The 21,605-nt window shown below is 34.6% G+C and overlaps 3 protein-coding genes and 1 non-coding gene across 7 annotated transcripts; 3 read left to right on the top strand and 1 right to left on the bottom strand.

The window, feature by feature from the left end:
- The first annotated feature begins 1,894 nt into the window (after nt 1-1,894).
- Nucleotides 1,895-6,186, top strand: LOC133880826 (pentatricopeptide repeat-containing protein At4g33990). Of its 2 annotated transcripts, XR_009902428.1 has the most exons (3): nt 1,895-2,039; nt 3,052-5,641; nt 5,823-6,186. XR_009902428.1 is itself a non-coding variant. In XM_062319795.1 (2 exons), the coding sequence occupies exons 1-2, from the start codon at nt 2,032-2,034 to the stop codon at nt 5,504-5,506; spliced, it is 2,463 nt and encodes an 820-aa protein (XP_062175779.1). In that variant the 5' UTR covers nt 1,895-2,031; the 3' UTR covers nt 5,507-5,757. The 2 variants fall into 2 exon arrangements, 1 of the variants encoding a protein (XP_062175779.1); XM_062319795.1 differs by lacking the exon at nt 5,823-6,186 and having other exon boundaries at nt 3,052-5,757.
- Nucleotides 6,187-7,156: 970 nt separating this feature from the next.
- On the top strand, nt 7,157-8,155 carry LOC133882164 (uncharacterized). The gene is made up of 2 exons (XM_062321276.1): nt 7,157-7,568; nt 7,660-8,155. Exons 1-2 carry the CDS (start codon nt 7,208-7,210, stop codon nt 7,755-7,757), a joined length of 459 nt encoding a protein of 152 aa, XP_062177260.1. The 5' UTR covers nt 7,157-7,207; the 3' UTR covers nt 7,758-8,155.
- Nucleotides 8,156-13,891: 5,736 nt separating this feature from the next.
- Nucleotides 13,892-21,355, top strand: LOC133881610 (cold-regulated protein 27). Of its 3 annotated transcripts, none has more exons than XM_062320571.1 (5): nt 13,892-14,254; nt 16,554-16,727; nt 16,846-17,116; nt 20,374-20,483; nt 20,619-21,355. In XM_062320571.1, exons 1-5 carry the CDS (start codon nt 14,108-14,110, stop codon nt 20,775-20,777), a joined length of 861 nt encoding a protein of 286 aa, XP_062176555.1. In that variant the 5' UTR covers nt 13,892-14,107; the 3' UTR covers nt 20,778-21,355. The 3 variants fall into 3 exon arrangements, with proteins under 3 accessions (XP_062176555.1, XP_062176553.1, XP_062176554.1); XM_062320569.1 differs by having other exon boundaries at nt 13,897-14,254; nt 16,545-16,727; XM_062320570.1 differs by having other exon boundaries at nt 13,902-14,254; nt 16,548-16,727.
- On the bottom strand, nt 14,592-14,691 carry LOC133882964 (U6 spliceosomal RNA). The gene has a single exon (XR_009902779.1). It is a non-coding gene; the product is annotated as a U6 spliceosomal RNA (small nuclear RNA).
- Nucleotides 21,356-21,605: the final 250 nt, after the last annotated feature.

Below are 21,605 nucleotides of genomic sequence, written 5' to 3'. Positions count from 1 at the left end.
TTCGGTTTTTCCCAAGGAAGAGAGAACCAATGAATGGAGGAGGTCAGAACCAGAGCAGGGCTTGTACAATAATTATATAATAATGAGCTTATTTTATTTTATTTATTTATTTTAAATAAAATAATAATAATGAGCTTATGATAACCAGGATCACATGATTCACATCTTCATTGAAGGCAACGTGGAGGAAGTTAGAGCACATTTTCTTCCCCAATTAAATGAGTTAAAACATAAAAAATAAACAGAGACTACATCAAGCATATCCTTTCTGATAATTAAATAATGCAAATTGCACAAGTACTGCACATAAAAGATGATAGATTTACAACACTACCATAACAACTGCACAACACTATATATAATTTGAGGTTGTGATTCTTTTAGGAAAACATCAAATCTTACCCTCCAAGATTTTTGACGAAATGTTTCACATTAGTTTTACGTGTTCGTGTTCAATCTCTTCTTAACTCGTGGTCGTGTTTGTTACTAGAGCAAATCACGTATATTTTGCAGTTTAAATGTCTCGTACGGTAAAAACGCAAATAGAGACAGATTTTGCTTGGTTGCTCTTCACAACTCCTCTTCTATTATCGTTTTGATGCATTATTTTAGAGTGTACTTGATATTGCGATTTTGTAAATCAATAGTGAGATATTAATCTAAACCGTAAAAGTATGCACTTATTAATAAAAAAAAAAAAAAAAAAAGGAAAAATTTCACTTATAACCTCTGAACTTTCACCAATTTGAAAAAAAATGTACATAAACTTTAAAACGTCTCAATTTAGGGTATTCATTTTCAAAAAGTTTTAATCTCAGTCTTCCATTATAATTTTTCGTTAAATCTTGTCAAAATTTTCAAAATACCATTCCTTTTTTTTTAGGAGAAAAAAAAATTGTTAGAATTTAGGTGTTGATTAGAATTTAACAGAATTTATAAAAATAATTATGCCTAAATCTTTAAAAAAATTTATTTATTTATTTTTAAAATAAATACCGGAGTAATTTGGAAATTTTGTGTTATGATTTAAGAGTATATAATGTTGTTTGCACCATGCAAATATTTATTATCACCTCTTGAGTCTAGTGAGATGTTTTTAGAAAATGATTTGTATTGTTTATTTTTTATTTTTTCCAAAAAAATAACTTACAAATATGATAATTTTAATGGTTTTTATTTTTAAAAGAAAAATCCAAATCCAAAAATAGAAAACATCATTTCTATGCCGTATTAACTAGGCATTTGATTCGACAAATCTATGTATTAGAATGATTAAGGGTCTGATTGGGTTTATAATTTCAGAAAGTGTGATTTTAAAATAGAGATTTTAAAATGTAAGATTTAAAAAAGTGATTTTTGAAAACGCAGTTAAGCGTTTGGCAAAATTATAGTTTGACCTTTAAAATCGCAGGTTAGCCTTTTAAAATAATGCGTTTTCAAAAAAGTATCTAGTTGTCTGCGATTTGAATAAGCATTTTTCTGCGTTTTCAAATCACAATTTTTTAAAAACGCAGTTTCTAAACGGTTTATTTTCTACGATTTGGTTTAAAATCGCATTTTTTCTTTACGAAATCGCAATTCCAAACACACCCTAAGAATCTGATTGGATTATAGAGAATACCATATTTGTTTCTGCTTTGTTTTCTATTCTCAAGACAAATATATTAACAAATACTTAAAAATAAAGAAACAATTTCCAACTTTTTGCTGCAACATAACACTTTTTTAAACTTAAAAAATAAAAAAATAAAAAAAAAATTCAATAACAAACATATCTTAGATTTTCGTTTGATTTATTCTTAGGCATAGGTAGAACCGTAGAAATTATATATGCTTCTCAAAACATCCTAAAAAGCCCTACTTGGATTGGGTTCACATCTCAAAGGCGGCCCAAGCCCATTTCTGTTACCCAAATTTCTCTGATCTCTTTCTTCTCCCCCCAAAACCCTAATCGCCTGAACCCTCTCAGCCAGTCCTTTGTAAAGCATTTCTCAGTGACCGGCGATATATTGCACATTAAAATCTACATGTATGTTCAGGTAACAGTTACTTTACTCACTCCGTTTCATTGGAATTTCTTTACGTTCTGTTTGGTTGCCGGGAAAGTCGAGGAAATTGAGAGAAAGTTTAATAATGTCTTCAAATCTTAAAACTTCCATTGCTTGGGACCCGAGATATCACAAACATTTAGTCAGCCGAGCCTCATCTAGCTATTTGGCTTTGTTTCAATGTAATTTTCCGTTCAAACCATTGAATTTTACAATTTTTTTTTTTTTTTTACCATTTTTCTGGTCCAGGTAGTTGGTCATTAGAGTATGTATGTCCAGGTTGCCAAACAAATGTCCATCACTTGCTACTAATACTTCTCTCTCACACACACGCACAGAGACAAGCATTTGCACTGCTGGTGACAGAAAATCTTGAAATGTATATTCATCCAAAAAAAAAAAAAAACTTCCTGGAATGTATACTCTCCTTGTTAGCTATTGCTTATATCGCATTTATATTTGCACTTTTTTTTTTCCATGAGTTCTCTTTGTTATTTCCCTTTCTACACTCTTGTTCCATTTATTAATACTCAAGAAAAATCTGCATTATAGGGCCCAATATTATGCTGTAAAATTTGTAAAGCAATTCACAAAGCGTTTACCTATTAATCTATTATTGGCCATGGCAGCCTTGGTGGAAAGATATCCTTTTACTTTTGATGTTGCAATACATCCATTATGTTCAGGAAAACTTACTTCACAAAATAAGAAGTAAAATTCATTTGGGTTGTTCTCCTTATTCCAATAGAATGCAACGACACCTAGTATTTCTTGGATTCCATTTCTTGAATATTTTTTTGTTTGCATACAGGTACCAAATAGGTTTGTGAAAATATCACTTATATATATAAAAAAAAAGGTTTGTGAAAATATCTGTTGATTCTTTTACCACTCTTGTTCTCCCCAGTTACGGCATCAGTATCTTCTGGTTGAGAATCTGTTAACTGGATAGAGTGCGTCTGATTTGCACTCCCTTTCTAATGCTCTATATTTTTGCTCTCAGATTGTCACCAACCTGCAAAGGTAGGCATCTTTCCAAATTTCGGCCATTGATTCAAGCCCGTTGGTCATTCTTTCCAGCAGCTACAACTTCTCTCCAATTCACATCAGATGGCTTCAAAAATGAGAACAAAGACATTGATTTCAATCTCTTATTCTTATCCTGCACAAAAGTGCACCTTGCAGAGCGTCTTCATGCCCTTCTTGTGGTCTCAGGGAAAGTTCAAGACGTCGTTCTCTCCACCAGGCTTGTCAATCTTTATGCAAGTCTTGGTGATGCCTCATTTGCTCAGCGCACTTTTAATCAGATTCCAAAAAAGAATATTTTTACCTGGAATTCAATGTTATCTGCTTATGCTCGCATTGGACGTTTCCGTGAAGCTGTGAATTGTTTTTATCAGTTTTTGTTGACCTCTGGTATTCGGCCTGATTCCTACACTTTTCCGCCTGTGTTAAAAGCTTGTGGAAATCTAGTTGATGGGAAGAAGATGCATTGCTGGGTTCTAAAGCTGGGCTTTGAGTGGGATGTCTTTGTGGCTGCTTCTTTGGTCCATATGTATTCCCGGTTTGGCTTCTTATGTGTTGCGCGTAAATTGTTCAATAATATGCCGGTTCGAGATATGGGCTCTTGGAATGCAATGATTTCTGGGTTTTGTCAAAATGGAAATGCTGCAGAGGCATTGGACCTCTTGGATGAGATGAGATTGGAGGGGGTAAAGATGGATCCAGTAACTGTCTCAAGTCTACTTCCTGTTTGTGCACTATCTGATGATATCTTGATTGGGATGCTGATTCATTTATATGTCATAAAGCATGGACTGGAGTTCGATGTGTTTGTGTCCAATGCCTTGATTAACATGTATGCCAAATTTGGTCGCTTGGGGCATGCGCAAAGGATTTTTGATGAGATGGAGGTGAGAGATTTGGTTTCATGGAACTCAATAATTGCTGCCTGTGAGCAGAATAATGATCCAATTACTGCACTTGGACTTTTTAATAAGATGCATTTAATAGGGATTCGGCCTGATTTGTTGACAGGAGTGAGTTTGGCTTCTATTTTTGCTCAATTATGTGATCGCCAAAATAGTAGGTCTGTTCATGGATTCATTGTCAGGAGAGGTTGGCTTATGGAAGATGTTGTCATTGGAAATGCAGTTGTGGACATGTATGCGAAATTAGGCGCTATAGATTCTGCTCGTACAGTTTTTGAAGGACTTCCTGTCAAAGATGTGATCTCGTGGAATACTTTAATCACAGGTTATGCTCAAAATGGTCTTGCAAGCGAAGCAATTGAAGTGTACAGTAAGATGGAGGAGCACAAAGAGATAATTCCTAACCAAGGGACTTGGGTAAGCATTCTACCAGCGTATTCCCATGTAGGAGCCTTGCAACAAGGGATGAGAATTCATGGACGGGTGATTAAGAACAGTGTCTACTTGGATGTCTTTGTCGGTACCTGCCTCATTGACTTGTATGGAAAATGTGGGAGATTAGATGAAGCAATGTCCTTATTCTATCAAGTGCCCAGGAAGAGTTCAGTTTCTTGGAATGCCGTAATATCCTGTCATGGCATTCATGGGCATGGTGAGAAAGCTCTGAAGCTATTTAACGAAATGCTAGATGAGGGGGTGAAGCCAGATCATGTAACCTTTGTATCTTTATTGTCAGCTTGTAGTCATTCAGGTTTGGTTGATGAGGGTCAATGGTGCTTTCATGTGATGCAAGACGAATATGGGATCAAGCCTAGTTTGAAGCACTATGGCTGCATGGTAGATTTGCTTGGTAGAGCTGGACGTCTAGAAATGGCATATAATTTTATAAAAAATATGCCTGTACAGCCTGATGCTTCTGTCTGGGGTGCTCTTCTTGGTGCTTGTAGAATACATGGAAATTTTGAGTTGGGTTCATTTGCTTCAGATCGTTTGTTTGAAGTTGATTCGGAGAATGTTGGCTACTATGTTTTGTTATCTAATATTTACGCAAATATTGGGAAATGGGAGGGAGTGGATAAAGTGAGATCATTGGCCAGAGATAGGGGATTAAAGAAGACACCTGGGTGGAGCTCAATCGAAGTGAACAATAAAGTCGATGTCTTCTATACTGGAAACCAAACCCATCCAAAATGCGAGGAAATATACAAGGAGCTGAAGGTTCTGACTGCAAAAATGAAGAGCCTTGGTTATGTTCCCGACTATAGCTTTGTGTTGCAGGATGTTGAGGATGATGAGAAGGAGCATATCCTCATAAGTCATAGTGAGAGACTGGCAATTGTATTCGGAATTATTAGCACCCCTCCCAAAAGTACCATTCGGATTTTCAAGAACTTGCGGGTTTGCGGTGACTGCCACGAGGCAACTAAATTCATATCTAGGATTACTGAGAGGGAGATCATCGTGAGGGATTCGAACCGTTTCCATCACTTCAAGGATGGAATTTGCTCTTGTGGCGATTATTGGTGACATGAATTGCAGGTATTGTTGAAAGTTTGATACTTAGGATTCAAACGCTTCACACATGGATGAAGACTGACCATATGTGCAAGAAAAACTTAAAAAGCTTTTGATTTTCAGGGGTGTTGTGCCAAAGGAAAGCCTGTAAGTGTTTATATATTCTTTGTAACTTGATTTGGTAAGAAAGTAGAAACTTTTTTCCAAGGCTCTTGAACCCCACATGAATTTTGTGACATTCTAATCATCACATTTTTATTTTCATCAACTAAGAATGTCTGCATAAGCCCCATAATTAAAGCTTGTGTTCTGTGTCTTTTGCGCACAGGAAGCAAGCTGGGAGTACCACATTAGTAACCCGATTTGTTGTGCTTTTACTTTTCATGCAATCGAAGTGTTGAAGAAGACTTATCAAAAAGAGTGTTGAAGAAGCAAAGATTGCCAACCAGGTGCTTATCTGGATAAGCCACCAAAGCCCTTAAACCTACCTGTCTGTCTAACTGTCTGCATTCATATATTTGGAATCGTTGAATATCTGTCAAGCCAGCTAGAAAGAATATAACCCTAGACTTTGGAGTCCACCTTGCTGATTCCAAATTCCAATCGCCAGCCTGGGACCCAGTCACCACTTCAACATCTTTGCAAGGACGAGCCAAGAAGAAAGATTAATGCCACTATTCACTCATTTATTACACATGTTTTAGGTTGGTTATTGTGACATATTTTAAGTTATTATTATTATTATTTTTTTTTAAAAAAATGTGACTAACAGGAAAAATCATTTAAAACATGCTATATAAGCTAACGTGAAATGAGTACGAAGAATAGTATTGCTCGGGATGAAATCTTGAGCGCAAGACCTACCAGTCCAAGGGCAAAGACAAGCCTTTTGGTTCCCAATTGGCATGCTTTTTGTGCCTTAAATCCAGTTATTAGATACTCAGTGTCTAATACTAGCCAAAATTGACAATTGCAGTAATTAATTATCAATAAAAGATATCTATTATGGCATATGCAATAATGCATGCACCTCCTTAAAACATGAAGAAATAATAATAAATTCTTAATAAACATTAACAGCAACAACTACATTGCCTAAATGGCTGATACGTATTTATGAGATTAAGAACTTTCAGATTTTTTAATATAATTATGTCTTAAAATCTTGATTATTATTCTTAAATTAATTTATAAAAAATTCTGTCACTTCAGTATTTATCACCTTTTAAAAAAAATTAAATATTTCTTAATTCATTATATTTCTCACTTGATAATAAATGTTGATTGTGTCAAAAAGGTTCTCATTTTAAAAATAATAATTATAAGCTCAGAAACTCGACATATTAATTTATACTAGTAAACTTATTCAAATTAGACTCTTCTAAAATTCTAGAGCATTCTATTGCATAAATTAAACATTTATCATATTTTAAAATGAATAAATATTAGTAAGCCACAAATTAATATTAAAATTCTGGCTCTCACAACCAATCAGTGGCCCACAGCTGTCCCTTACTACCTCATTCTTACGCGACCTACAAGTGGCAACCAAGAAATTAAAAACCCATTGCTATTGATTAAACAATGTTTGAACTTCAAAAAGAAATCCCCCCCGCCGCCGAAACCAGGATTTATATATATATATATATATATATATATATACACGTATAACATTCCTCACGAAGAGCTCTCTCTCTGAGAATCCCACAGGCAATGTCGAAGCCCCAGGGGCCGCCGCGGCCTCTCTACAAGCAGCACTCGTGGACGCCCGACACGCGCCGCGAGGAGGCGTGGCTGAGACGCAAGGGCAAGTACGGCGGCGACCGCATCCGCCGCAACAAGAGTCTGTCGGACGAGGACTTGGAGGAGTTGAAGGGCTGCTTCGATCTCGGTTTCGGGTTCGGGGTGGACTCGCCGGATGTGGATCCGAAGCTGTCGGAGACCATCCCGGCTCTGGGGTTGTACTACGCTGTTAACCGGCAGTACAGTAACAGCTTGTCGAGGTCGTCGTCATCGTCGTCGTTGATGGCTTCCGATAGCGAAATCGAAAGCCCCGTCGCGATAATAGATCAAGGTAAGTCTCCGCCGTTGGATGGGATTGATTGTGGACTTTTTCTTGATCTAACGGCTGTGGATCGCTGGTTTACGCTTTATCTCTTTTTTAGGTGAGGATGCTGAGCTGGTAAAGACGAGGTTACGGCAATGGGCCCAGGTGGTTGCTTGCGTAGTACGCCAATCCTCTTCAACCCTAAGCGGATCATGATGAGAAAGAAAATAACCTTGTGGTCGGTGATCCGGGCCATGGTCGGCGCCATCTGTTCATACGGAAAATATTCGGAGGCTCCCCGCCGGCCATCACTTCGGCGGCATCACCCCCAATAGAGTTTCATCGTTTTGCAGGTGATCGGCCGAAAATTGACTGTGTCAACAGTATACCACACCATAAACTAATCCCAGTACTATTTGTTAATCATTCAATTTTGTAATGTAAAATCAAAATTTTTAATTTTGGTTTTTGTTTCTTTTTGATTTTTGCTTGTTCGTGTTCTTGCTTGATCTTCGTCCCCCAAATAATTTGGGAGATATTGGATTAAGGTCGGAGTATCTAGTCCGTTTGGGTATCGAATATTTCGAATATGAATAATATTCAAAATTTAATCACGGATTTCAAGGCAATGAAAATGTGTTTGAATGTTGAATATAATTTAGATTATTTTGAATATGTGTTTGGGTGTTGAATTTGGAAGATTGGAAAAAAAGTGTTTTATAATAGTATAAAGTGATTGGAAATGATTGGATTGTATGAAAAGTTGTGTATAATGATTGGTATGGTAAAAAATAATAATAAAAAATATATGATGAGTTTTAAAAAAGTGTTTTATAATAGTATAAAATAATTGGAAATAATTAGATTGTATGAAAAGTTGTGTATAATGATTGGTATGGTAAAAAATAATTAAAAAAAATATATGATGGGTTTATTCAAACTATTCAAACTTTATTCAAGTGACCCATGGGTTTTATTCAACTTGGATCCGGGTATGGGTTTTTGAATAAAAATCCGGTTCGAATATTGAATATCACTACGAACCAAACGCACCATATAGGTTGGGGTATAGTTGATTTATATGATTTTATGCTTATTTCTTGACATAAGCCAACCCTAACGCGCGGTATTTAGGGTTATTAATTTTTGACACGACATGTAAATTTGGCACAAAATTAATGGGTTAAGGTGGATGTATATGATCCGTTTAGTTAAATGGGTTGAGTTATATTTAATTTATATAGTCTTATATATATATATATTTATTTATTTATGTTTCGATATGACCCAAACTTGGCATGCAACATTTGGGTTGGCAATTTTTTATACAATTGGTAAACTCGACACAAACCTCAAAACAAGAAGAACGGGTTAGAATCGATGGGTTTAGCCCGTTTAATTAAATGAGTCGAGTTATGTTTGACCTATATAGTCTTATACTCATATTTCGACATGATTTGAACTCAACACGCAACATTTAGGGCTGATAATTTTTTTACATGATCCGCGAATCCCATAAGAAATTAGTGGGTGAGCATTCTTAGAGCATTCTTAGTAGCCTCACTAAAATGGTTTTTTAGTTATTTTGGTGAGCCAATTTGATGAAAATTCTGAAAAACCACTCCCAGCAGCCTCACCATTTTAACCAACAAAATTTGATGACTGAAATTACTAACCAAATTAGATGAGGCATTTTCACTTAACAACCCACTCACCAAATTTTGTTTCACATTTATCTCTCACATGATTAGCACACTTTTTTCCTTTTTTCTCTCATTTTCTTATCTCATCTCACACGACAATGTCCTTATTTCATGGATATAAATGATTTTTTGTAAAAAGATTATATAGAGAAAAAATAAATAAATATGAAAAAATTATTATTTAAATGGAATAGTGAATATTAACTAGTTAAAATGATGAGGCTGCTAGGGAAATTTTAATAAAGTGGCTCACCAGAATAGAAAAAGGTGATTTTTAATTATTTTGGTGAGTAAAATTTGGTGAGCCTACTAGGAATGCTCTTAGTAGCCTCACCAAAATAGCTAAAAAGTTATTTTGGTTAGCCAATTTGATGAAAACACTAAAAAATCACTCTCAGCAGCCTCACCACTTTAACCAAAAACTTTTGGTGAGTGAAAATACTCACCAATTTTGATGAGTAATATTCATTCACCAACTCTCTCACCAATTTTGTTTATCATTTCTCTCTCACATGATTAACATACTTTTTTCATTTTTTTTTTCTCTCATTTTCTTCTCCAATCTCCATTCTTTCTCACACAACGATGTCCTTATTTCATGAACATGAAAGTTTCTTTGTCCTTGACATAACTTATGTGAATTTCAAGATAAATGTGTACGGGAGCTTGTTGTATAAAAAGATTAAATAGAGAAAAAATAAATAAATTTGAAAAAATATTATTTAAATGAAATAGTGATAATGAATAGTTAAAATAGTGGGGCTATTAAGAGATTTTTAAAAAAGTAGCTCACCGAAACAGAGAAAATTGGTTTTTAGCTAATTTGATGAGGCTACTAGAAATGTTCTTAGGGTTGAGGAGTTTGAATCATTTAATTAAATGAACAAATTAAAATTGACTTATATAATCTTATATTTATGCTTTGATAACACGAACGAAATCCGATACGTGAATATTAACTGGTAACCTAACATGCAGTAATTTTTAAAGAACAATGATGAATGCTTTTTTAAATTGTGTGCATGTCTAAAGAAATCTACTGAAATCTTGATAGGAAAGGTTCGATTTTATGCCTATTCGCACTAGATTTTACGTATGGCAGATTATTGTCAGGATGGAAGGAGTGATTAGCATCGAATATAATTATAAATTAGCTTTAAAATATTCTAACCAACCAAAATGAAAAGAAAAACAAAATAAAGTCATTGAAACCAAACAAAAAAAGGATATCATGGACCATAAATATTCATATTTAGAATTTTTATGAATAGTTGAAGGCTTGATCTGGGTGAGTATGGGCCAAAAATAATTGGAGCTCGTTTGGGTGTGCGATTTTTTTTAAAAATATTTAAAATTACAAATGACGAAAGAATTTATTTTTTGAAATTATATTTAGATGATTTATAAAATCTGAGACAAAATTAAATAGAATTTAAATTTTAAAAACCAGTATTTAAAAAATAATTGTCATCGACATGCTGGAAGCTATTTCTCACATACTCTTGCATCAACCTTTGTCTTATTTTCACTAACTTTCAACAAAGAATGGTACCTTTCTTGATGGAATATGCTAGGAAGGTAACCTCGGAGAAATTAATAATAATGATAATATCATAATAATAGTAATATTAATGAGGGTGAAAGGGATGTATCAGAACTTTCGAAAAAAAAAAAAAAAAAAATTATTGTCAAAGCCAATATGGATGACTTTTGACTAAGAATTGGGTATTGGGCAGGAAACTTACCACAGAAATATATTTGCAATTTAAACTGTGCATTGGCTTTGTTTCTTAATGCTTTTCAAGGGGTATATTTTATTATTTATTTGGAAAAAATGTTTTTATGTGACTTAAAAATAACAGCTATATATATAAATTTTTATTTTTAATTTTTTAATTTTTAATTTTTTTTTTGTCGTTATGAATATTTTGGGTTTAATTTTTTTTTTTTTAAAATATTTTAAGCTTAATTTTGATAGAGGTCGGACCTAATTTTTAAGTCCATATATATATATATATATAAGAAACAAATTTCAAAACTGAGGCAAGTTGGGCCTTGCTTGGAGCTGGAAATTTTTTTTGTTTGGTTGACCATAACCTAATTTTCCAAAGGGTCAACATGAATGATTATATTTGAATTATCCACATAATCTAAACTCCAAATTCTACTCCACATGGGATTGCTTGCAAAACAAGGTTAGAAATTAGCACCGATCTTATCCTTTTTCCTCAAAATATCTCCAATCCACCACTTGCCTTTTACTCAACAATAGAGAAATTGAAAAATATCTGCTCAGATTTCCATATATTTATCCAATTGGATTCCAATCACATTATTTTTTCCCCTCTTGTTTGTTTGCCATGAAAGCACCACAAACATCATACCCTAGACAATTTAGTGTTTTCAGTTTAACAATTTTAAAACGTGTGATTTAAAAATAAAAATAAAATTAAATCCCAGTTAATATAAACTATTAATTAAAATGTAATTTTTAAAAACACTCTTAATCAGCCTAGTCAAAATACCACCTGCAGACATGTAATGGTGGGTTAGATTAGGTCGTAGGAATCATCATATGTTCCCTATTATTACTATTTTAAATTGACTAATTTTTATCTTAAAAATGAATTTTAAATTTGCTTATTCTGTAACATTAAAGAAAGAGAATTATATCTTCAAAACAAGGGTTAATTATTTGTTTATATATTTGGTTTGGCTGGAAATCAAATATTCATGTCAATTCCAAAAATATCACAAATGTTACTTGTGGATGACTTATTAATAGAGTTGATATTTCATTTCATTTATTTTTTTAAAAAAAAGACTTAACGGTCCGCAAACCTAGCTATCAACCCTTGCCATGTGTCTCATATGTCACATTAGTATTATTTTAATTTTTTTTTTAAAAGAATAAGATTTAACGGGTGAACGAACTACTCCATAATCAAATTGGGTGGTTTGGCCAACAAATAATCAAATAAGGGTGTCTGAAACTACCTCCGACCATTTGGGATAGCATACTTTGAATGATCTATTTGAAATGAAAAAAGCCAATATTAGAGCTATTGTTCAACACTTAATACCTATATTTGAATTCTTGGTTATTCTTTGTCAAAAGAGGAAGAGTCATCAGCAATAATGAGAGGAGTGGCGGACTCAGCCTATTGAATATGGGAGGGTCAAATTAAAAAAAAAAAATTGGGAAGGGGGGCAAAACCCGAAAAAAAAAAGAAGTAAAAAAAAAATTGGGGGAAAATTTTGGAGCTTGGGGGGAGAGTTAGGCCCCCTAGCCCCTATGTAGGTTTGCCCTTGAATGAGAGAATTGTGAAAAAAAAAAAAAAAAAAAAAACTTTGGGGTTGTTTGGTAAGCTTGGAAATATTACCCTCATATATTTTTACTTTTTTTCAAAAACAATATACTCAAAAATATTTGAACTTTTTTCACTTTTTATTTGGCATCAATAATTTTTTATTACTATTTAAATAAAAAAATTCATTAAATTCAAAACTTTTTTTTATTCAAATTCTTTTTATTTTATATCACATTAACTACTTTTTACTATTACTAGGAAAATTCAACTCAACAATCTATTATTCAAGTGGAAGAACTATTGCACACAAGAAAAAATCTCGAGAGATGATACATAAGGGACAGTAACCGTCCCATCACCCTTTTATTAATTTGTTAATAAAAAATAAATCAAAATATGTCCTTTGATACGATCATCAAAGGACATCTTTTAATTTATTTTATTAAAATATCCAAAGGAGGATGGTGGGGGGACGGTTTATTGTCCCCCCCACAAATCATTTCCCAAAAATCTCATTGGTGGGTGTCTATTCGGACAGAGCTCCTCCGCGAAGGCAAGAAGGTCTCTCTCAAATATCTAAAATAATTAAACAAATAAATAAAAATTATTAGAGGTGATATTTGATTGATTAGTGAGAAAGATAAAGATATTTGTGGCATAACTGATTAACTGTTAGTGTTCAATCAAGTGCTGTTACGTTAAAAAAGCATTCCTGCGACACATGACATGACATGTGCATGTGATTGATTCCAAGTCCCATCTATTCTAATTATTATTATTATTTTTTTTTATAGATATTACAATAATAATTTTTTTTATTAAAAAAATAAAAAAAACAATATCAAGCTAACAACTTAATAACCCAACCAATAAAAACTAAATACTATAAAGCTAAAAAAAAAAACAAAGAAAAATAAAAGTCGTTTGGGATCTCAGAGATAGATGAAGAGTCTGAAATTTTAAAAAATAAAATAAAATAATAATTTGTTGAGGAATTAAAAACTTCACTTTTTTGAAAATTTTCTATTTGTTATTATGCCAGATATTTTTTGAATCATATAATGATTGGACAGTCCTTTGACTTTTAGGAACGAATCACTGTGCAACCACAACCAACCGATCATTACCCGTACGTCACCACCTTGCGTGTCACGCTAAAAGAGCGAGTTTTATTACAAAGAATAATAAAAATAAAGCGAGTTTGATTCCTTTCCTCCCCACGCACGCTCGTCCAAAGCGAGTGTTCACCACTCGCCCGACCCGAATATACCGTTTTGGCCGCTTCTTACTGAAGCCCGCGGGTGAAGAAAAAATATCTTGGCTGACATTCGCCGAAGATATTTTATCGCTCACTCCTGACCTGGCACCCCGCTGATGGTGCTGACACGTGTAAAAGCGACGCCATGTGGAGCCTTTATTGGCCCCAACCTAACAAACAATCTCTCCCTCCCCCCTCCTCTCTCTCTCTCTCTCTCTCTCGGAGGGTTTTCTCTCTGAAATTCTCACCGATTTTCGCTTGTTCTTTTACGCAAACCGTGTTGATTTAAGAGGAATGAGAGAAAATCTCCGGCCAAATATTCCGCCGCCCCAGGCCACGGCCGGTTGCGGGAGTGAGTTGACTCGGACGAACTCGGACTCGTCCGCCATCACAGCTGACACTTCCAAAGAACCTTCACGCCATTGTGGAAATGCCAAAGCGGTAAATTTCGAATTCGTTAATATATATATATTTGAATTTTCCGATATTCAAATAAACAAGAATATGATACAAATTTTTGTATATGTTTTTTATGTTTTTGATTGGTTGAAATTACGTGTGCTATATTTTTGTTCTGTTGGATTCTACAATTTTTTCTTGCATGGCATTTGTTTTTTTGAAGTTCTCCATTTTTTTTTGGTTAGTTTTGATTGAAATGAGTAATTTAGCAAAAGAAAATTTGAAATGATTGCCGCTTTAATTTTAGGTGTCTAATCTCAGTTATCTGTGTTCACTGCAGCTCTTGTAATTTTAAATAAATATATTTTTTTTGATTATTAAAAATTTGGACCATTTCTCGATTTATGCGTGTCATCCTTGCGCAGGGCCATGCTAATCTTCTCTTTATCGTTCCAATTTTATCGGATGTCCCGAAGGACTTAAATAAATATTTAAAATAGAGCACTTCCATTTTAAACATTTATTTCTTTAAATATAAGTTATAGGTGTGCATTTTCTTCTTTCTTTAATTGTTTCCTCAATTTTATAATTTTAGTGATACAAGCACATAAGCTGACAATCAAACATGGACTGGAATTGTATGCATTGGGAAATCAAAATATACAATGGATTATGCCTGCTTCCTATTTGAAGTCAATTTATAATGGGGTGTCTCTTTAACCTTTTTTTTTTTTTTTTTTTTTTTGCCTTAATTTCGGTTGAGTTGCGCGTTTATCTTTTCCAGTATTGCTTTCACTGTCTAATTTTCTTAATTATTAATTTTAATTGCCGGTGTGTGAAGTTTAGAGTGGAGTTTCGTGAAATATCAATTATTTTGAGGTCCCATATCGGCTATTTTTATGTACTTATTCCTTATGGCTCAGTTTGTTATATTCTGAATAATATTCTTATGGTGTGATTTTATTATCGACGGCTTTACTTGATAACAAATGATTTGAGATATACCCTCCCTGTCATGGTGTCCAAAGTGTTGGAAGCAACTCCTACACTTTTCTTTAACCAAAGTTTCCCCTTAGATTAACATAGAATGTGACATGGTTTTGGAGGAATTTCCAATGGATCAAAGATGAACAACTGAAAACAACTGCTTTGGATCATGCAGTGACTTCTAGCACAGTAGACGGAGCCTAAGAACATCACAACCCCCATTCCCCGGTTCACAAACCGGTAATATGATTATATGGATAAGAAGGTGCCTAACTTTGATGTTTTAGATGCTCGAATTTATTAAAGGATATATTGGGTAATCGTATTGCCTGTAAATCCATTAATATTTTTAATTTGTATGATTTTTGCTTTATTTAGACCCCTAGGACACTTGATCGTTCGAGATTGGAGGCTATAAATCCTTGGCAGAGCACCATAAAAACTCCAATTTTGACCCAATAATAAAAGTCTTAATTCCAAATCTTAACATGTAATGGACATTTTCATCAAAGGAAGGATAATTACCAATGACAAAAGTTGGTGATGAAGCTTAAATCCTCAGAAGGGTACAACAATAGATGCAAAGATATCTTTATGGGCAATGAGACTACTTTTTTGGGTGGGGAGTATTCCGTACTCATGATGCAAGAAGAGGGCGAAACCCTTAAAAAACTGGTCTTTATTCAAATTCATTCCAAACATGTATTCACTTGATTTGAATAATATTTTACTTGAGACATGGATATAACATATCATATTAGGGGCTATAATGTTATGACTTGTTTGAGAAAGTATAATCACACTATTTTTGCTTATAGCCATTGGATATCAGCCCCGTATTGCATCCAGATATGCTGATGATCCTGCACCGGGTCAGTCTCTTACTATTTTCCCGCAACCTACAGGGGATCAAGCCCATTAGGAGTGGTAATAAACACGGGATTTGCTCCTGTTTAATGTGTGTAAAATTTGCCTTCCCATAATGTATGTTGGACCTTGCAGTATTTAAGATTTCTCAGGGATGAAACCAATATATTTCTCCTGGACAGGTGGGAATGTTTTAGTGTTTTACCCACGGGACCACGAGCCTGGGTTCTAGTATTTGAGCTTGAACATTTTCACCATTTGCTTGATAAAATAAAGTCAAAAGAAAAGGAGAAAAGCATAAAACCTAGTATCAGGATCTCCAGCAATGAGTTGGATATTAAATTAATAATTTTTTTGCTACAGAGGATTTTTTTTTTTTTCTCTCTTTTTAACATATTTCCTCATAAGCTAGTGATAAAGCTTGACTATTCAATTGTTGGTCAAAAGATATGTAGTCCTCAGATTGGTACTTTTATAGCAGGGGCAGTTGACAGAGTGGACAGATCAGAAGCACAGTTTGTATCTTGATTCCTTAGAGGCATCATTTGTTACTGAATTGCAACGTTCAATGCGTTTGCGTGGCTTGTGCTCGCAAGATAATGTGCGTGGGACATATTCACCTGAAGAACCTAGAACCAAAACTCGCAAGTCTTCTGACGAGGTTAGTAAGTGAATGAGTACATCTATTTCATATCTCCAGTGTGGCTGGGTTGTTGGTTGTTGGTTGTCTTATGCAAAACCCTGGTATTTTAGTCTTATTTTCTATTATTAATTTTCAGTTCATGGTTCTACGAGATGGCTGCTGGCAGAAGATCAACTTTGAAAGAAAGGATAATTTGTTGGACAGCACTGCTGATTCTCATGTTGTTCTAGGAAGTCCATGGATACGCCATTTTACATCTTCAGGCAAACAGCGCACTGAGAGATCTCTTTATGTCCAAGAAGATGGTGTGCTTTTTCATGAAGGGACTCATTTAAAAGGGAATTTGACTTCCGCCAGTGGATCATCAAGAGGTTTGGATCATCAGGGCTTTTTTGGCAGTTCTACAGGTAATTTTGATTAACTTTGCTTTACCTGCAAATCCCTGCTTAGCTTCTACACCATAGTTTTTCTATGCATAATTATAATACATTCAAGTTTCGATCCCTAATCTCATTTAATAGGTAAAAATACATGCTACTCCCCCCCCCCCCTCTCTCTCTCTCTCTCTCTCTCTCAAACACACTCACATAAAACTTTATTCTCTTGGTGAAACATAATTGTGGAAACAAAAGTTTCCAGTTTTTCATGATACTGACTGATGGTAAGTAGGTTGTTGCAAAAGAGTATCAGACTAGATACACCCCCAAAAATGGGTGGCATACAAATTAATTGCTCTTCAATTTTTCTCAGGTTGGAATCATGAATAAAAAAGCTCTTCACATAACTGTCTTACCACTTATAAAGGCTCTAATGGTTTAGATCTCATTAGTCTGAAGAAACAGTTTGCGAATGTAAATTTGGAATTTTGTATATCTGCTCTGTTCTTGCCCAAGCACCTGGAATGTCAGGTTAGAGAGCTTTTAGTAAGTTGCTTGGTTGCTCCTCATACACATATAATTTTCAATGCTTGATGCTACTGAAGTTTGGCAATAATAGCAACTGAGGAGTCCAGGTCAAAACTTTTTTGGAATAAAGTACCCTTTCCCATTTGTTTTTCTCTCAACATTTAGAGAGGCAATTTATGTCTCAGCTAGAAAATAACATGCATAACGGTGTAATTATGTTTTCTTCCCCACTTTTGTTTCAGCAGGTAGAACTGTATAAAAACATTGGACTGGATGGTACAATTTGTGTGCACACGCTTATCAAAAAAAAAAAAAAAATATTGTGTGCACAGATGTAAATTACTACATTTTTTTTTCCTTCCATTTATACAGTATTTTAAATTTTCACATTCTCAGATATCTGTATGTTGAATTGAGTACAAAGTGGTGGTTTGATGGCTTGTTAAAATGTGCTGAATGCTTTGGGAAGTTAGATTTCATGCACATAATTTTTTTAAATCAATACCAGCGAGGGAGGTAATCAGAATACTAAAGTTAGAAAGGTGGTGACTGATTACATGTGAACTTATCCTTTTTCTAGTCAACTTTGACTTTCTACTTTCAACGAAACTTATTTTCCTTGGGTCATTTACCAATTCTGCTAATTGAATGAATAGATAAAAACATGACAACGAAACATTATAATCAAGTGCAGTTTTGAGTGTCAACATTATCTTTTCCCCTTATGAAATTCCTTTTATATAGATGACAATGTAATATTAAGTTCTGCAACTTTTTTTTTTTTTTTTTATAAGTAAGAGAAATATCATTAAAAAGCGGAAAGCGTAATCAAGTACACAGGAAGTATACAAGAAAGGCATCTAGGAAGAAAAAGAAAACAATACAAGGAAATCATTAAAACTAAACGATAAAGGTGCGAGGAACGCCGCCGCCCAAGAGTATAAAGAATGAAAGAAAAAGGAAATGAGTTCCATAATAGATCTTTCTTTGTTCTCAAACTGCCTATCATTGCGTTCCCTCCACAAGCACCACAAAAGGCAACAAGGTATCATCTTCCACACAGCTATACTCTGAGAATGACCACCCGTCCACCAGCAAGCGAATAAATTTACCACCCGAAGAGGCATAACCCAAGACAAACTGAAGCGACTAAAGATGGCATTCCATAGAGCGCGTGCAACCTCGCAATGGAGAAGAAGGTGATCCACTGACTCCCCATTCATTTTGCACATGCAACATCTATCAATCACAATGACGAGCTTCTTTCTGAGGTTGTCCAAAGCGAGGATCTTCTTTTGCACTGCCGTCCAAGCAAAGAAAGCCACTTTCAAGGGAACCTTGGTCCGCCAAATACTTTTCCAGGAAAAATGAATAGCCTCTTTGCAAACAAGAGCCTTATAGAAAGATCTAACATCAAAATTCCCTTTGTGAGAAGGAGACCACTAGAGCTGATCTACCCCATCACAATTCACTCTGGTTGAGTACAACAAAGAGAAAAAAGAAGCCAAAACATCCACCTCCCAGTCGTGGGCTGTTCGGAAGAAGCTAACGTCCCACTGATAGGACACGCTCACCCCAACTAAATGGTCTGCAACATGTGCGTCCTTGTCACACGCAATGTCGTACAAAACTGGGGAGGCTTTCTTAAGAGGCACCTCACCACACCACACATTATCCCAAAAACGGATCCTAGATCCATTTTCCAGAATAAGTCTAGTATAGCTGCAAAACAACCTCCACCCTAAGTTCTGCAACTTCTGTCTGTCAACTCTCTTATGATGTATAGATAAAAAGATATTGTACATATATTGTGGATTTATTCCCCTGGATTCAAGCTCATAGGGCTGCAAAAGATTTCCTATGCTCTTTAGTGTGACGCATCTGATGAGTTTTTAGCATATTTGCAGTATGGTGTTCTATATATAAGTTAGGGATTCTGATTGCTTGTCTATCTTGAGGAGTTTTTGCTGTATATTTATGCGATGATTGTACTGCTATGGTTATTAGATAAGCAACTGTATTTTAAATAATCATTTGGAAAATATATCTTGGTTATCAATTCTGGTCACAGAAGTGCTGGTTCCACATCACTGTGTTACAGAGTTAAGCCTCCAACAGTTGAAAAATATATCAGTTGTTCTGAGTGTATTCTTGGTATCTTCATAAATTCTATATACATTTTCTTTGGTAAAATCTAGGCAAACCAAAAAAAGGCGCTACCAAATCTTAGTTCATTGGTCATAGTAAATGGTGATTAGTTTGCAGTGCCAAAAACATATAAAGCTTGTTAAGAAAATAGACAAAAGGAAAATACAAATAATACTTTAGGAAATATTTTTAATAGTATTAACTAAAAGTGGTCACTTATATCACTAAAAACTACTTAAAAAGACTTTTTGACTCCTTTAAAGTGGATTATTAAAATGATTCAGTTAAGATGGCCCTAAAAGGCGAGATCCAAGCGAGCGAATGAGCGAGACTCTATCCGTTTAGAGTGAGTGTACGAACATATTGAGTTAAGACTTGATTCAAGCAAGTGAGTTCACGAATGAGACTTTCTCTGTTTTAGCGAGCCGAAGGAACTTGCCATAGGCATCCTACGCATCACTGTCTAACTTGCATACCCTGATAATTGAGAACTCAGTTTGTGTTTGCTGTGGATACCCTCTTTTTTCTAGTTGTTCAGGAGTAATATATATGTTAATCCTCGTGATATTTCTTTTACTTTTTCTTCTTATACATTTTTGGTTTCTTTGCAGAAATTTCAGATCAGAACTTTGTGGATGAAGACCAAGGAGAGAAGTCGAGCTGTGCGTCTAAGGCGAAAAGGTTGAAGGCGTCTGCAGCTGATGCTACAAGCAGTGATCAAGTACTTACTAAAAGAAAATTTGTAACTGCCGCTTGGCTTACCTATCTCGCATAAATTTGAGATCATGCAATTGTTGGAGAGTCGTCATTATTTGGAGACTAATTTCTGCACACTCCTTAATGTGCTCCTTTTCAGGTTGTGCCCCTTGGAAAGTTTCACACAACAGATGTTTCAACTCCCGATAACGCTTCATCGGAGAGGGAGCAAGAAGGACATTACGAACTGCTGTCAGAGAACCCTGAGAGCCACGTTTGCCCAAAATCCGATCTGCATTATTTTCTGAAAGGGAGCTAAGTTATGCTTGGAATCGTAAGTTTGATCGATAATCATCGACACTAATACACCAAAAGAATTATAGCGATAAGCATTGCAGAGGCTTCTTGAGCAACAAACTTTATAAAATTAAAAAGGTGACTTATTCTATAGAGGGTTGGTCCTGGGGTTAATGCGGTGGTAATGCTGACAAAAGATTTTTGGCAAAAATTCATGTTGCTGGTGAAGTTTGCTCATATAGGATTCTATGATGAAATTGATGAAAACACCATGTTGGTTAGCTATTGGAGATAGGATTCTGTTTTCTTTTCCTGTTCATTTCTTCAATTTTGTGTACTGAAAATTTATTTCAGAGGGAAACCTTGAACTTGTTTTAGACGTAGAAAGTAGGAAATGCAACTGCTGTATGTGGTAAATGTGTGGATGCATGGAGCTGATTGTCAGTCATGTTGTTGTGTTCCACATATAATCATATTTTGTGTATTTTTTTTTTTTTTTTAATTTTTAATTTTTTAGGTTTCCTCTGAAGTTTACAGTTCTACAAGAGCTCTTGAGCTTTCAAATATTATTTTGATTCAAAGATTGCAAATTGTAGATAACTTTCCGTCTAATACATCTATGGAAAATGAGGTTCAGCATACTTAATTAGATTCTGCGATTTTTTGGTAGTCTACAAATTTCATTGAGGTGTAAACTACAATGAAGTGTTGTCATTCTGTTTTTTCTTATTTGTACAATTATAGTGAAATTCAGTTTCTACATGTAGATATGGGCAAAGTTTTCTATTAAATTGGGGTGGGAGAATTTCCTCTATTCGAATCTATTAAATTAACATGTGTCCAAAATATA

This window comes from Alnus glutinosa, chromosome 11 (assembly GCF_958979055.1).
Source record: "Alnus glutinosa chromosome 11, dhAlnGlut1.1, whole genome shotgun sequence".
Taxonomy (NCBI): domain Eukaryota; kingdom Viridiplantae; phylum Streptophyta; class Magnoliopsida; order Fagales; family Betulaceae; genus Alnus; species Alnus glutinosa.
This window is presented reverse-complemented; position numbering and strand designations above follow the sequence as displayed.